At 38.4% G+C, this 17,075-nt stretch overlaps 1 protein-coding gene across 1 annotated transcript in view; it reads left to right on the top strand.

Annotated features, from left to right (window-relative positions):
- The first annotated feature begins 297 nt into the window (after positions 1 to 297).
- The window catches only part of LOC126457368 (uncharacterized), a 97,403-nt gene continuing 80,625 nt past the window's right edge, over positions 298 to 17,075 (top strand). The window contains exons 1-2 of the mRNA XM_050093611.1: positions 298 to 643; positions 779 to 888. Of these exons, the coding sequence (XP_049949568.1) occupies positions 593 to 643; positions 779 to 888 (161 nt within the window). The 5' untranslated portion in view covers positions 298 to 592. The remainder of the gene's footprint in view (positions 644 to 778; positions 889 to 17,075) is intronic.

Raw genomic sequence — 17,075 nt, 5'->3', positions numbered from 1 at the left:
GACCATTATTAAGTCATGTCTGTTAAGGCAGTCCAAAGCCTTTTGGACTGCTTTAACAGACGTGGCTTAGTAATGGTACAACAACTTTTAGCGTTGGACTTATTATTATATATTTTAAAAAATCAATAAAAATAAAAACCTGATAAATTATTTTTTCCTTCTTCCCTCTTTTTACCTAGAAAGTGCGATGCAGTACTGTCAGGAGACAGTTACCTCCATGGTGTCTCCGACTCTTAAAATTATCTGTGGACGTCGTGTTGTATTAGGGAATATCTTTGACAATTTGTATAATGGTCGTCTGCTGGCGTAGTGTGAAAATGTTATCATGTGGGCTCAAGTAATAGATATTTAATGAAATAAATTTTGCAATGCGATTCGTTTGCTATTGAGGACACATTAGGGACTAATATGCAAAAATATTGGCTGGCTACTCTTCTGTATTTGAAACCGATTGTCGGAGTCTGACAGATATTGCTGGACATGTACGTCTATCGAGTAATGACTGACAGATGTCAAGGGAAGCGCGTCTTTGAAAGACCGAAATGAGAAGCGAATGAAGTGATTTTTCTGAACAGAATATTTGTGCTACACCATGGCGGGGCTGTTCGGTTATGGCCGTGAAGCAATAAGAGTGAAAGTGACGGTACGGCTGTTCATTATTAGGGCAATCCATATTTTGTCAGCGAATAATACGATCATTTAAGTTGCCAATACGAATGTGTAATATTTGTTGCATGTTTTTATTTCACATTCGCTTACGTAAAATAATCTATTTCAGAAATGTGAAGGAGTCATGCCCAGGGAACACAGGAAATTTAGTGTTGATCCCCAAATAACATCATTTGAAGTACTTCAGAGTATCTTGGCGAAAGCATTTGATATTAAAGGGTAAGCGAGCTTTGCAGTGCGGGCCGCATAATGAAATAGTTGTAATTTAACTTCAGCATTCTTAAATACGATCGCTTTTTACCAATTTCATGCGAGGTACATGGGCAGATTCTAGTAAAGCTTTTAATCACTGCATAATGTGTCCCTACAAAAAGTTGTTTATTTTCCCACATTTAATTGGTTAATGTACTACTTGTTTTGACAAGAAATGTAAAACATTCAGGAGACATTTATTTAATGTGAAGCTCCAGAGAAAATAATTATCTAGGGAGAAACCATTATTCAAATGAATCGTTAGCCTAACTGAAATGGGTCACAGACTTTCATGTACACATCAGTACAGAAGTTATCAAAGTTGAATTAGTGTACATACATACTTTGCAAAGCACTGTGCAATAGTATTGGACACGTCAGTTTTAGATGACATTTAAACACAAACAAGTCTATGAATATATTAATAAAATGAATGATAATCTTAATATAAATATCAAAAACTGATGATACATGCAAAGACTTTTTAGCTCCTTACATGAAGTTACTCAAATATATCTCAATAGAAGGCATGCTTGTTTGTTGCGGTCTTCAGTCCGAACACTGGTTTGACACAGCTCTCTGTGCTACTTTTTCCTGTGGTAGACTCTTCATCTCCAAATGACTAATGCAACCTACTATCTTTCAAACCTGCTTGCTGTATTCATCTCTTTGTCTCATTTTACAATTTTTGTCCCCTACGCTTCCCTGTAGTACTAAACTAGTGATTCCTTGATGTCTCAGAATGTGTCGTATCAACTGAGCCCTTTTTATGGTCAAGCTATGCCTCAAATGTCATTTTCCCCAAGTTGCGTTCAGTACTTTCTCATTTGTTATGTAATGTATCCGTCTAATCTTCAGAATTCCTCTGTAGCACTGCATTTCAAAAGCTTCTATTCCCCTTTTGTCTAAGCTGTTTGTTGCCCACATTTCACTTCCGTATGAGGCTACACCCCAAACACCTCCAAAAAAGACTTCCTGATGCTTAAAGCTATGTTTCACATTAACAGATTTCTCTGATATGTTTTTCTTTCCATTGCTGGTACATTTTATATACCATCTAATTTTACTGGCAAAATAACTCTCTCGTGAGTTAAGCCAATTGCTTCAGCATCACCTGATTTAATTCGCTTCCATTCCATTCCCCTTGTTTTGCTTGTTTTGATGTTCGTGTTATATCCTCATTTCAAGACATTAACCATTCCATCCAACTACTCTTCAAAGTCCTTTGCTGTTTCTGGCAGAACTGCAAAGTCATTGGCAAACATCAGTGGTTTTATTCCTTCTCCCTGAACTTAAATTCCTTCTCCAAATTTTTCTTCGGTTTCCTTCACTGCATATTCATTGTACGGATTGAGTAACATTGAGGATAGGCAACAACCCTATCTCACTCCCCTCACAACCACCACTTCCCTTTCATGCTCCTTGACTCTTATAACTGCTGCAGGTTTCTGTACAAATTGTAAATAGCCTTTGATGGCAAATTAACTGTGGCAGCTTGTATTTTATCCCTAATATGCTCAAAATTTCTGAGTTTAGTTCAATCAGCATTGTCAAAAGCTTCTCCTGGCTCCACAGGTGCGATAAATGTAGGTTTATCTTCAACCTGTCTTCTGAGATAAAATTCTGGGGCAATACTGATTCACATTTCATACCTATCCCTGGAACCCAAATTGATCTGCCCTGGGATTAGGTTCAACCCATTTTCTGTTCAGTAAATTCATGTCAAAATTTTGCAATCATGACTTTTTAAACTGACATTTTGGCAATTTTCACATCTGTCAGTGTGCTTATTTATCTTAAGGTAACTACTTTAAAACAGTGATTACACAGAGATGAATTATCACAGGATACAGTGAATTGTTACAACCTGCAACAATTCCAGATTTTTGAACTCATTATGTTTGAACACACCACTTTAGTGTTTAGCTTCATGATATTCTTTAACATCATATGGACAAGTTTTTACTAAATGACATTTGAATTTCATTCTGGAAATATCAATGTTTTCTGTCATCTTTGTAAGGTGGCAAACAATGTATAGAAGTCTTCTTGCATTTACAGGCTCTTTATCAGTCAATAATGAGCCAGTTTCCTGAAATTTGATGATAATTCTTACTTCTTGGGTTTTAATCATGGATATACCTGATTAATGATGCATATGTACATAAATAATTGTTTCAATATAATAGAGGGAAACATTCCACATGGGAAAAATATATTTATAAACAAAGATGATGTGACTTACCATACGAAAGCGCTGGCAGGTCGATAAAACACAAACAGACACATGTTTGTTGTTGTTGTGGTCTTCAGTCCTGAGACTGGTTTGATGCAGCTCTCCATGCTACTCTATCCTGTGCAAGCTTTTTCATCATATATGTGTGGATGGGTGTGTGTGTGTGTGTGTGTGTGTGTGTGTGTGTGTGTGTGTGTGTGAGTGAGTGTATGTGTATACCCGTCCTTTTTTCCCCCTAAGGTAAGTCTTTCTGCTCCCGGGATTGGAATGACTCCTTACCCTCTCCCTTAAAACCCACTTCCTTTCGTCTTTCCTACTCTTTCCCTCTTTCCTGATGAGGCAACAGTTTGTTGCGAAAGCTTGAATTTTGTGTGTATGTATGTGTCTGTTTGTGTTTCTATCGACCTGCCAGCGATTTCGTATGGTAAGTCACATCATCTTTGTTTTTAAATAAATAATTGTTTCATTATGTGTAGTGATGATGCAGTTGATATGCCTAGTTCCCTGGAGGTATTTTTGTTCAAATTATTGGGACAATTTTGCTGCACATCTCACAGATTCCTTTTGAAGTTTTAGTAATATTTGTATGCGCACATCAGCACCACTTCACCGGATCAGGATTCCGTATGATAGTTGTTAAAGGATTATACCATAGTACACTCTTCATATTGTGTGTGTATGTATTGTCCCCAGCATTGTTCTCATCAGAAATAATGTTTAACTCATTTTGCAACAGACATTGTTTATATGATTCTCCCATGTCCAGTACCGATCCACCATCACACCCAGGAATTCATAATTTTTTCTCTGTCAGATCTAAGCCTCCAAGCTTGTTGATAATTTTGTTCAAGTTATGGTTTTGGTTGCATGTATATGCATATATTTGGTTTGATTAACATTTATAAAAATATTATTTTCACTGAAGTAATTGTTTCCAATTTTCATATTTAGAGAAGACTTTAGTCGTCTGTTGAACACTGTTGATGATAAATGAAATGTCATTTGCAAACATGACAAAATAACTGTACCATCCAGTACCAGTGACATCATCAAGATGATGGTCACTGCCATTTCAGCCTCATGCAATATGCCTACCATGACGCCGTGCATTCAGGATCGGAACAGACGAAGACAATCTCATTATACAAAATGTAATGAAAGTGATTCTAATAACTACATGGAACTAACAGGAATTGGCAGATTCAGGGCAAGAACAATGAAAATTTAAAACAATGTATTCACAAAATTAGTGGTAGAAGTTTCACTTGAGCCATATAGTTCAGACGAAGACCACAATACCGCAAAACCTTAATTTGTTCCAAAACTTGATATCAAAAACATCACTTGACCTACCCAGTTCAAGTGAAGTCCATGTGACCACAACTTGCTCCAAAAACCAAACAATAGTCTAGAAAACTCCACTTGCCCTCAGCTAGAACAAAGTCCACAGTACCCAGAAACAACTCCTCATTGCAAGATCTGGTACTGAAATCTTCACTCCACCTAAATAGCTAGAACAAACTCCAAGCTTGCTGAACTACTATCAAAGATCTCACTGAATCAAACAAGACCATGATAGCAATAAACCGAAACTCACTGATCTATCAATAGTTGAAAATCTAACTTGATCAAAATAGCTAGAACAATCTCCACTACCTAAATCAAACTTTATTTTAACAACAATGAAAATGCCTGGGTGGAGCAATACATGAAATAAGGCAAGGGCAATCACTCACCTGTAGTGGATTGATGTGCAGAGCACAGTAACTCATAATAGAAAACAGCATTCATGCTAGTTTTTGAGCTCTAGCTTTTTTTCCAGCAGTAGTACACACATGAACACATGCAATCAAATACACCAAAACACACACACTCGTGGGCGTGGCAAGACAGTCTTGACAAGGCTATGGAAGTGTGCATTTCTGTGTATGTAGTTGTGTGTACTGTTGCTGGAAAAATAGCTAGTGCTGGAAAGTTAGTGTAATTGCTGTTTTCTGTTGTTGTTGTGTTTCACACACCGATCTGCTGTAGTTGAATGGTTGTCTTTCTCCTTTTTACATATTAATCTTAATTTTATTTGTCATTCACAGCAACTAATAACACAACATACAAATTCATTAAAATAAGTTCCATTGACTTAAATTTCCACATACAAACAAAACAATCATGCACATTAAGCACAATTACCATAGTTCTTACAAAAAACATAAACCTACATACCAACCGGAATCAAAGATTGTCATGATGGCGGTACAGTGCCTGATCTGAAGGCAACAACTTTGGGGTCGACAGAAGCGTCCGATCCAACGCGTCGGCTTTGACCCGTGACGTAAGGGTGTTGTCGTGTGTGACGTCATGACGGCGCGGAGTTTGGTTTGAGTGTGGCTGTCTCCAGTTCTGTTTTATCTTATTTTATTTACTTTTCTGATCTGTTCGTTCTATCTCATGAGATTTTCTTTTTTTTTTAATTTAAAAACACTTATTACTTATTTTAATTATCTGTTTCCTCGAATTCCTGTTTTAGTTTATTATATTTATCTTTCTGATCTGTTCGTTCTATCCCGTGAGATTTTTTTTTAAAAAAAGACAAAAAACACTAATCAGCTACTGAAGCATCTTTATCTTCTATGGGTTGCAGGGGTTACGACCCCTGGGGAGGTGGGTGGGTATTCATGCATGGCTGTCTTCACTTACACGTTGTAGCTACGCAAGGCGTCTAAATTTGTTTATATTTAGTTTGCCCCCCCACCCAAAACACCCCATTTCCCGCGCTTGTCCCGTTACTGTCATTAGGCTTCTTGTGGAAAGTGTGTGTGTTTGTTTTCGTTTCCGCCATATTTGTGACGTCATGGGTCAAAGCAGACGGGTGGGATCGGACGCTTCCGTATTTCCCACAACTTTGGTTAGCTTCATAAATTCCCTGGAAACATGTTACATGACGTATTTGAACACCAGACCATATAACTTCTGTATTTTTATGTACTACAAGACATAAAAGATTTGTGTAGGAGGCTAATGTTTTGCTAAGGGCTTCCTATGTCTTATTTATCTTTCCTGTTAAGTATATATCACTCCAGTCTTCAGAATACAATAATCTTTGTTGGTTTTGTTTGTTGCATTCTTTAAAGATTTTTTCTGAGCTTTTTATCTTGTCTGATACTCCAGTTAATACCTGTTAGTGAGCTGCATTGGCTGAATTTAAGACCTGTACTTTTTGTCTGTGATGTGGTGTATTGGCCATTACATGATCTGTTAATGTTTTATTTTTTTTTATTGCACAGTTTGGAACTATTTTTACTGCTAGATTAGAATCTTAATTGTTGATTAGATAATTGCATCTCCTTGGATAACAGTGGTCTTTCAGTGTGTTAATATTTATATCAGCTGCTACTGTTTTACCTGACTCATAATGATCTGCATAGCCCTAATATCAAACATTTTCCCCCTTTGAACATTGTATTGCTGCTGATTCAAATAACATTTATAAACAGTTGTCCACTGATCATGGAATGTAATTCTTTATTTCATTGCATAAATGTACTGTAACTTCTCCACCTATATGTTCAGTCATACAGAAGTAAGCAAATTTTTTATAGTTCTGTAGTAAACACTAATTTCATTTTCTTTTAACCCGTGTTCTGTCACAATAAAAGTGTGTGCTAGTTCTGCGGCTACTGGAACTTTCCTCTCTTCTAGTTTACTTGATGTGTACTGTACATTCTGGTGTAAAATTCTTAATATGGAAACATTTATATCTAAATTTTATATTTCACCTTTTTTCCCAGATACTGGTACAAAAAAACACTGTCCTTAAGATGTTTTGGTTGTTTCTACTCTCCCCAGTTTTTCTTGTGGCGTCTTGCTGGTGACAATGTTTCTTCTGGTAGGGTCATTGGCATGTCTTCTTGTTCTACAAGGCAGAGTGAAGTATCTTTTTTTTTTTTTTTTTTTTTTTTTTTTTGCTTCGGCCTGAATCTGTGAGGATTCTTTTTCTGGAGGACACAATGATGTTTCTTCCTTTTCTCTAAGGCACATCAATGTTTCTTCTTCTAGTTCTTTGTCATTAATCTGTGATGGTCCTTCTTTTCCTGGAGATAGTGATATCACTACTTCTTCTTTCATTGTTGACAGTTGTATTGGTTTGTCAATTTATCTCACGCTGGTTATGCTTACACCTATGCGAGAAACATGGAACATCGTTCCTTGCCAGATGGCTGTAGTGTTTGTACTGCAGAATTGGTAGCCATCTTGTGTGCCCTGGACCATGTCCGCTTCTGCTCAGGACTGTCCTTCACTATCTGTAGTGACTCCTTGAGCAGCTTGCAGCTATCGGCCAGTGCCTCCCTTGCCACTTATTGGTCATAGCTATCCAGGACTCCCTTTCTCTCCTTAATCAACATGGATGCTCATTGGTTTTAATTTGGACCCCAGGCCATGTTGGGATCCCTGGCAATGAACTTGCCAATCAACTGGCTAAATTGGCTACCCACAGGCCATCTCTTGCTATTGGCATTCTGGAAATAGACCTTCGCTTTGCATTATGTTGTCAGTTTTTGGGACTTTGGAATGAAGAATGGCACACTCTTTCTTCGCCGAACAAGCTCTGGGCGATAAAGGATTCTACAACTATGTGGTGGTCCTCCTTACGGGCCTCTTGTAAGGCCTCTGTCGTCCTTTGCTGGCTCCGTATCGCCCATACTTGGCTGATTCACGGTTATTTCCTCCGTCTTGAGGAACCCCCTCTCTGTCGTTGTAGATCAATGTTGACTGTGGTTCACCTCTCACTGGATTGTCCCAACTTAGCCACCCTGCGACGAACTTCTAGCTTTCCTGACTCACTACCCTTGCCATTAGCTGACAACGCCTCAGCGGCTGATCTAGTTTTATGATTTCTTTGTGATGGGGGGTTTTTATCGCTTTATTTAAGGGTGGGACCTTCAACCTTATCAGTGGGTGGAGGGGATGGCAGGCCGTCTTGCTCCCCCCTCTGCCCCGATTGGACTGGCTTCGACTAGGCTTGGTGGTTCACACCCCCGCCCTCTGCCTTCCCACTCCTTTCCTTATGGGGTCTGTTTTATCTTGAGTGTCTATCTTGTCTACCTATGCTTCTTCCTTCATGCCCCTGTCATTACTTTCTTTCCCTCCTCTCTTCTTCTGCCTTCTTCCTTCCTTCTCTGTCAATAGTTTGTAATTTTATGGCCATTGTATTTCTCTCTTATAGTGTGAGGTTTTATAGGTTTTAGTTATTCCATGGTCAGAGGGACTGATGACCACGTAGTTTGGTCCCTTTCTCCAATCCAACCAACCACCCAAAAACACATTTTGAACCCTTTTTAAATTGAAGTCTCCCACTTTTGAGCACTTCAAATAGAGGGCAATAGGCTTGGTAATATTAGTTACTTGAATTTTATTTGTTTGTTTGTCATACAACCTGCTGAACCTCTTCCATGGCTGTCTGAAAATGTGTAAATTTCTCACTTATTATTTTTCATATTTAAAGACTCACTTTGCAAGTACTTAGGTATATTCTTGCAACTTCAAAAGACTTCATGCTGTTGAAAATCATTTTTACTTGTTTGGGTGCAGCTTCAACAGTTGTTAGCATCTAAGATTTGGTTGGTATTTAGAGTTCAAATTTTTTCCGGTTGTGTTTTGGGTACGGGGGTAGGAAGAATAACTCTTGGTTTTACAGTGCCTGTGAAAGTGCTGCATGTGGTGTTGAAGTATATTCCCAGACTTTTAACATAATAAGAGTTCTTCTAACTTTGCCAGTAGCCATTTTCAGGATAACTTGAATAAGTCTTCAAGCATCTTATAATTCATATTGTTGAGCATTTCTCTGTTGCTTGCATGTGAGTCATACAAACCTGTCGCCATTCATGCTTCTTTGTATGTTCAATACCTCCCGTTATTTTATATGGGTCCATTACCCATGTGTAATACTCTAAGATGGGATGAACAACTGTTTTGTAAGCTGTCTCCTATGTAGACAGATGCGTTTTCCGTCTCCTGCCAATGGACTAAAGTCTGTCACCTGCTTTAGCTGCAACTGAGCCTGTGTGATCATTTCATTTCATATCCTCACAGATTGTTACACACAGGTATTTGTGTTAGTGACTGATTCCAAGTGTGTTTTGGGGATATTTTAGTCATAGGATACTACTTTAATGCATTTTTTAAAGTGCAGAATTTTGTATTTCTCTTTGTAGACTGACTGCATCTTCCTAGTATCTTGCAATAAACTGAAGTGTGCTATCTGCTTTACCTGGAATTGAGCTTATGTTATCATTCCATTTCCTATTCCTAAAAATTGTCACATACAGGGAGAGATCCATATTTTGTGATGTATGGCAGCATGTGTTGGTTTCAATTAGAACATTGTGCATCTTACAGTAATCCATGCTTGTAACTCTTTTCAGAAGGATAATATTTTGTGGTTCATCCCCAAGTACTTTTTGATTGTAAATAGGACTGGAAAAAAATGATTTTTGTTAATGGCAGTATTTTGAAAAGGCTAGTTGCTACTCACAAGGCTGAGGCACAAAACACACACACACACACACACACACACACACACACACACACACACACACACAAAAACCACAGTCCCGGCAGCCAGAGACTGTGGTTTTGTTTGCTTGTGTGTGTTGTCTAATTCCGATGAAGACGATGTTGGCTGAAAGATAACTTGTTTGACAGTCTTTTTGTTGCACCTATCTGCGACACAACATCTCTGCAATATGGTGAGTAGCAACTATACTTTTCACCATGCTGTCAGTATTCCATCCTGGATTTTCCATTGTAAGATTTTTATTAGCTCTGTATCCATGTGCCACATGGGTATAGAAACAGAGAAATAAGTGTGTTTACCATCTAATGTACAACCAGCATTTTTCATATCTTGCTACCTCTATTTGTTTGTGAAAGGAGTGAGAGTTTTCTTTGAACTTGATGACACACAGGTAGGCATATTGATTTCTGTTATAGTGGATAGAGAAGTGAAGAGTGATTTTTATGTAAATGCTGAATTTACAAATGTTGCCCACCACTTGCTCTTAATTTTCATTGGATCATAAGACAGTCAGTTGTTCCATTTTCTACCAGATTACAATTCATATCTAGGTTCTTTTGATTTTTATCCAAGAACAATGTCACTTGTTTTGCTGCATGATGGAGTGTTTCCTCATTCGTGTTTCTGTTTAGTTTTTGTGTACCCGTTATTAAAGCAAATTCATCTGGCAACTATCCACCCAACATAATACTAAAAATTATCAACAAAAAGTTAAAAAAAACTTTTCTTAATAAAATCTTTTAATAGTTAAAATTGCAAGTAAATAATGTTAAGTGATTTAATTTTATTTACTTGTGACTTTGACTGATAAGAGTTTTAATGATTTTCTAACTGTTTGTAAAATATTAGATTGCTTGTCTTCATCCTATCAGGAACTAACAAAAGATATCAGGATTTTATTCTTGCCACCATCCAAAAAGACCTCACATCAAAACCAATCTGTACATACAGTGCTGTCTGATGCAACATTTACCATAGGCCAACATCTCCTCATTTCTATATTATCAATTCAATTCATTGTTAAAATGTCTGACATAGTTTTGTTGTGATTTAGTTACTGCATTTGTGCATTTCTCATCTTCATTTCACCTAGATGTTTGTTCAGTATTTTATTAGTCTTTTCTGACCTTTTTCTGTCAGTTTTGATAGTGATGGCAGGACACAAACATATCCATGATATTTTCTACCTTAAACATTGTCATACTTCACCAGATGCACAATGCTTATTTCAAGCACCATGAAAAACTATCAGATTGAAACAGTTTTTTATGCTTAATATGGGAGCTGGCTATCAAGATTTATGATACAATGTAATGGGTGATAATGACATAGAGTGTAATGTGTGATAAGTGTTGCTTAAAAAAAGTTGTATTTTATTGCAATGGTGGAAGCAATAATCATTTAAAAATTCAATTATTTCTATGAATTATTTTTGGTATTGCTGAAACCGTACTTAACTTTTGATGTTTTTACACCAGGGGTAATTTAAGGACCTTTATGTGAGATTGCAACTCAAAACAATTCAATTGGAAATAACTGATGGAACTAATTAATATTATGTGATTCCACTGTGACAGTTTTAGAGTCATTCATGGAAGTCTACTGACAGCATTGTGGAAGTACCCAGATCGTGCAATATTAGTTTGAGGTATCTTTAACTTACCGAGTGTAGGCTGCAATGTGTGTGGATTCACTGCAGATGGTACAATCAGTTTGTCTTTTGTAGTACTTCTGAACACATTTTCTGAGAACTGCCACAAACAACTAGTTACACAAACCACACTCAATGGAAACATTTTAGAACTTACAGCTACAAACTGGTCTGGCCTTATTAACAGTGACAGTATAGAAACAAAGATTAATGATCCTAATGTTGTCATAGCAGCAATGGCTACTAAATTAATAAATCCATCAAAGACATCAGAGAGCATCTATGCTAGAAAAAGCAGATAAGCAGTTGTTAGCACCCCACTTCGATAACGTATGGGCATCAGTTAGCTCGAGTATGATGGGCTTAAAAGGATATGACCAAAGTTTAAAACGATTGTGAATTGCGCTCTGGAGACTTGTATGCTAAGTAACCAGATTAAGAATGGAAAGCACTCTCCATGGTTTAATAATTCAATTGAGAAAATTCTGAGGAAGTGAACTGTTGCACTCTTGGTTCAAAAAAAGTGTGCAAATGTTGACAGGCCAAAGTTAGTAGAAATTTGTGCATCATTAAGAACTTCAATGCATGAAGAATGCAACAATTTTTCTACTGTCGTGCATTAGTCAAAAATTGTGCACAGAATTTAAAAAACAAATTCTGGTTGTATGTAAGATCATGAAGCGGGTTGAAGGCTTCTATCCAGCCACTAGTTGACCAGTCTAGGATGGCAATAGAAGATATCAATAGATAAGCTGAAATCTTAAAATTCACATTTAAAAAATCATACATGCAAGAGGATCATACAAATGTACTGTCGTTTGACTGTTGTGCAGGTTTCCACATGGAGGACATAGAAATTGGCACCCATGGTGCAGTGAAACAACTGAAAGAATTGAAAACAAATAAGTCATCAGGTCCAGATGGAATTCCAGTTCGATTTTATAGGGAGTACTCTGCAGCATTGGCCCCTAAATTAGCCTGTATTCATTGTGAATTTCTTGCCCAGCAAAAAGTCCCAAGTGAATGGAAGAGAACAGGTGACCCTGTATTTAAGAAAGCTACACAACTGGCCATTAAAATTGCTACACCAAGAAGAAATGCAGATGATAAACTGGTATTCATTTGACAAATATACTAGAACTGACATGATTACATTTTCACACAATTGGGGGGCATAGATCTTGAGAAATCAGTATCCAGAACAACCACCTCTGGCCGTAATAATGGCCTTGATATGCCTGGGCATTGAGTCAAACAGAGCTTGGATGGCGTGTACAGGTACAGCTGCCCATGCAGCTTCAACATGATACCACAGTTCATCAAGAGTGGTGACTGGCGTATTGTGACGAGCCAGTTCCTCGGCCACCATTGACCAGACTTTTCAATTGGTGAGAGATCTGAAGAATGTGCTGGCCAGGGCAGCAGTCGAACGTTTTCTATATCCAGAAAGGCCCGTACAGGACCTGCAACATGCGGTCGTGCATTATCCTGCTGAAATGTAGGGTTTCGCAGGGATCGAATGAAGGGTAGGGCCACGGGTCGTAACACATCTGAAATGTAACGTCCACTGTTCAAAGTGCCGTCAATGCGAACAAGAGGTGACCGAGACGTGTAACCAGTGGCACCCCATACCATCACGCCGGGTGATAAGCCAGTATGGTGATGACAAATACACGCTTCCAATGTGCATTCACCGCAATGTCGCCAAACACAGATGTGGCTCTGATGATGCTGTAAACAGAACCTGGATTCATCCGAAAAAATGACGTTTTGCCATTCGTGCACCCAGGTTCATCGTTGATTACACCATCGCAGGCGCTCCTGTCTGTGATGCAGCGTCGAGGGTAACCGCAGCCACGGTCTCCGAGCTGATAGTCCGTGCTGCTGCAAACGTCGTCAACCTGTTCGTGCAGATGGTTGTTGTCTTGCAAATGTCCCCATCTATTGACGCAGGGATCAAGATGTGGCTGCATGATCCGTTACAGCCATGTGGATAAGATACCTGTCATCTCGACTGCTAGTGATATGAGGCTGTTGGGATCCAGCACGGTGTTCTGTATTACCCTCCTGAACCCACCGATTCCATATTCTGCTAACAATCAGTGGATCTCGACCAACGCGAGCAGCAATGTCGCGATACGATAAACCGCTATCGCGATAGGCTACAATCCAACCTTTATCAAAGTTGGAAACGTAATGGTACGCATTTCTCCTCCTTATACGAGGCATCACAATAATGTTTCACCAGGGAACGCCGGTCAACTGCTGTTTGTGTATGAGAAATTGGTTGGAAACTTTCCTCATGTCAGCACGTTGTAGGTGTCGCCACCGGCGCCAACCTTGTGTGAATGCTCTGAAAAGCTAATCATTTGCATATCACAGCATCTTCTTCATGTCAGTTAAATTTCGTGTCTGTAGCACGTCATCTTCGTGGTGTAGCAATTTTAATGCCCAGTAGTGTAAATGAAGTGACCCAAATAATTACAACCAATATCCTTAGCATCATTTTGCTGCAGAATTCCCGAACACATTCTGAGTCTGAATATAATAAATTTCTTCGATACAGAAAGGCTTCTGTCTAGAAATCAGCAAGAATTTAAAATCATCAGTCATGTGAAACTCAGCTTAACCTTTTCTCACATGGTACCCTACAAACGGATGGAGGGGAACTGGCAGATTCCATATTCCTATATTTCTGGAAAGCATTTATGAGATCTATCGTACAGGATGAGCAGCAATGTATGGCTGATTATGGTGTGATGTACAGGAAGTGTCACCACTGAGTGACTGCAAAAGGCCACAAGATGACATAGACAAAATTTGTATTTAATGTGATGAATGGCAGCATGCAAATATAGAAAAATGTGAGTGAGTGCAAATGAGTATGGAAAACTGTCCTGTTATGTTCAAATATGGCATTAGTAGCATGCAGCTTTACACAGTCACTTTGATTAAATATCGAGGCATAATGTTGAAAACTGGTATGAAATGGAATGGGCATGTCAGGTTGATAATAGAGATGGTGAACCCTCGACTACGTTTTATTCAGAGAATTTTATGAAAGTTTAGCCCATCCACGAAGGAGATGATGTATAGAAAGTTAGTGTGAGCCATTTTTGATTACTCTGTGTGTGTTTTTGATCCCCAACAGACCAGATTAAAGGAAGACATTGAAGCATTTCAAAGATGTACTGCTGGATTTGTTGCTGGTAGGTTCAGTGTGCTTCCAAGTATTATGGAGATGGTTTGTGAACTCAAATGGGAGTCCCTAGAGGGAAGACAATGCTCTTTCCACAAGGCACTATAGCACAAATTTAGAGAACCAATTCCAGATTGATGCCACTGCTACCAACATATATATCATGTAAGGACCATGAAGATAAGATGCAAGAAATTTGGGTTCATACGGATGCGTTTGGAGCGTTGTTTTTCCCTTGCTCTATTTCCGAGTGGAACAGGAAAGAAAATGCATAGTAGTGGTACAAGGTGCCCTTCCCATGCACTGTTCTGTGGTTTGTGGTGTTTGTATGTAGGTAGGTGTAGACATGTTGTCTGAAACATAACCAAAGGACTGAAGGAAAATATATTGCCCAGAAGAGAAGGTGAAATGAAACGTGAAAATTTCCAGAGAGCACCTTCATATGCACAAAGTTGTAAAATACAAGGGTAATTTGATAATTAATGCAACATCTTATTTTTCTCAGCCAGTTTTGGTTGAAAAGTGCAGAATTTCTTGTGGGACATTGTGGAATTTTTATGCCTCAACACCTATAGTTTCATGAATTTCTAATAGGTGCCAGCACTTTATGTAACCTTCAAAATGGTGTCTGTAATGGAGGTGTGCTCAAAACAAAGAGCTGTCATTGAGCTGCTTCTGTCAAAACCAGAGCATAATATATATTTGTAGGCACTTGTAGAAGTTTCATGGAGACCTGATAGAGAACAAAAGCACATTGAATCATTGGGCGAGGCATCTGTCATCATCGCAACAAGGTCATGCAAACCTGTCCGATCTCCTGCGTGCCAGCCAGGTGCACACAGCTGTGACTCCTGCAGTGTTGGAACTTGGGGACACTCTCATTTGAGGTGGTTAACAGATGAGAATCAAACACATCACTGCACAACTTGATGATGTGGAGGTTATTGATACAGTAAGACATTAGCTCAGACGTCAAGCAGTAGAGTGGTACCATGCAGGCAGACAGACCCTCCCATTAAGGTGATGTATGGCTGTCACATTGAGTATAGATTGTTGAAAAATGAGTTTTGTAGCCAAAAGAGTGGGGAATAATGTGATGTATTGGAATCCTGAATAAAACCCACTGGCTTTTAGAAAAAAATGTGTTGCATTACTTATTGAGTGCCCTTTTTATATCAGTCAACACATCAAATAATTGTTACGTACAGATGACTGGACATATCAAAAATACCTAAAACCTTTTATTCTATAACTGCAGAATTTTACCTGCACCGGCAAAAAAGAACTGTGCACCTTATCTCTGTAAAACATTAACTTACACCATGCTTTGCACCCTTCCAACACCATGAGAAATGATTTTCTGTGCACACAATGTTTGTGATTTATATGAATGAAGTTTGAGGTATCTTAGGTCTACACATTCTTTAAGTATATCATCAAGAGAGGGACAAATAAAAAGGTACGTGTCTTTCAATGAACTTTGTAGGGTTGTATCTTAAAATGCACAACTGAACAGTTTATCATGTGCGTAAACTGCAAACATGCTGGCCCCTACTGGAAACCCTGTGTTAAACAAATATTTCTGACTCAAACATTGAATACCATAATTACCATGTGTTATGGGAAGACTTTGGTCACATGACTGCCATAAGTTAAACAGTGACAGTCACAAATGTATCCCTAAGTAGGTTCAAAAAGAGGTTGTCACATTATTAATACGGTGTGAGACAGAGTATTCCATAAGAGTGACTGTCACCCAAGAAGTAGTGTAGTAATAAATTGACATTACCCACCTTACACCTCACCTCACGAGTGCCTCATTATGCCAACTGGACAGTGCTTGCTTACATAAGGAGCTATCAGAATTGACATGTGGCAGTGAGTTGGAGTGCAGGAAATACTTCATTAAAATGTGATGATTGGAGAGGCAGTTCATTATTGTACAGAAGATGGTAAATCCTAGAATTTGAGTGCAGACACTGCTGCTTCATTGAGAAGAAACCTTCACTCTTATTTATGTGTGTGCAGTTACAAGATCTAGCCACTAATTCCAGCAATTCTCTGAACAGAAAAGAGAAAATATGTAAACTGTTTCAAAGGCAGTAGCAAAAACTGTCTCATCGCCCTCATAATATTTGATAAAGACTGTGGAATCTTCTCATCTGTTTTGGTATTAGTGTCCAAATGTCCAATGTGCAAACCCCTAAAATGACTTCTTTTATTGGTGTTGTTCCATTTCTACTGCTAATAAAGTGCAATGTGTTGTAAAACTTGATGATGGTTGACATGATCACTTTGAAGGGAATAGCGATCCGAAGTGCAAATTAAAGATAAGATTGTTTTGGTTTTCTCATATGTTGCCAATGTAGAATTCATGTAAGAACCATGAAATTAAGATAAGAGAAATTAGGGCTCCTAGAGAGATATATAGATAGTTGTCTTTCCCTTCACCTGTTTGCAAGTGTAACAGGAAAGGAAATTACTAGCATTGGTACAT

Source organism: Schistocerca serialis, chromosome 2 (assembly GCF_023864345.2).
Source record: "Schistocerca serialis cubense isolate TAMUIC-IGC-003099 chromosome 2, iqSchSeri2.2, whole genome shotgun sequence".
Lineage (NCBI taxonomy): Eukaryota > Metazoa > Arthropoda > Insecta > Orthoptera > Acrididae > Schistocerca > Schistocerca serialis.
This window is presented reverse-complemented; position numbering and strand designations above follow the sequence as displayed.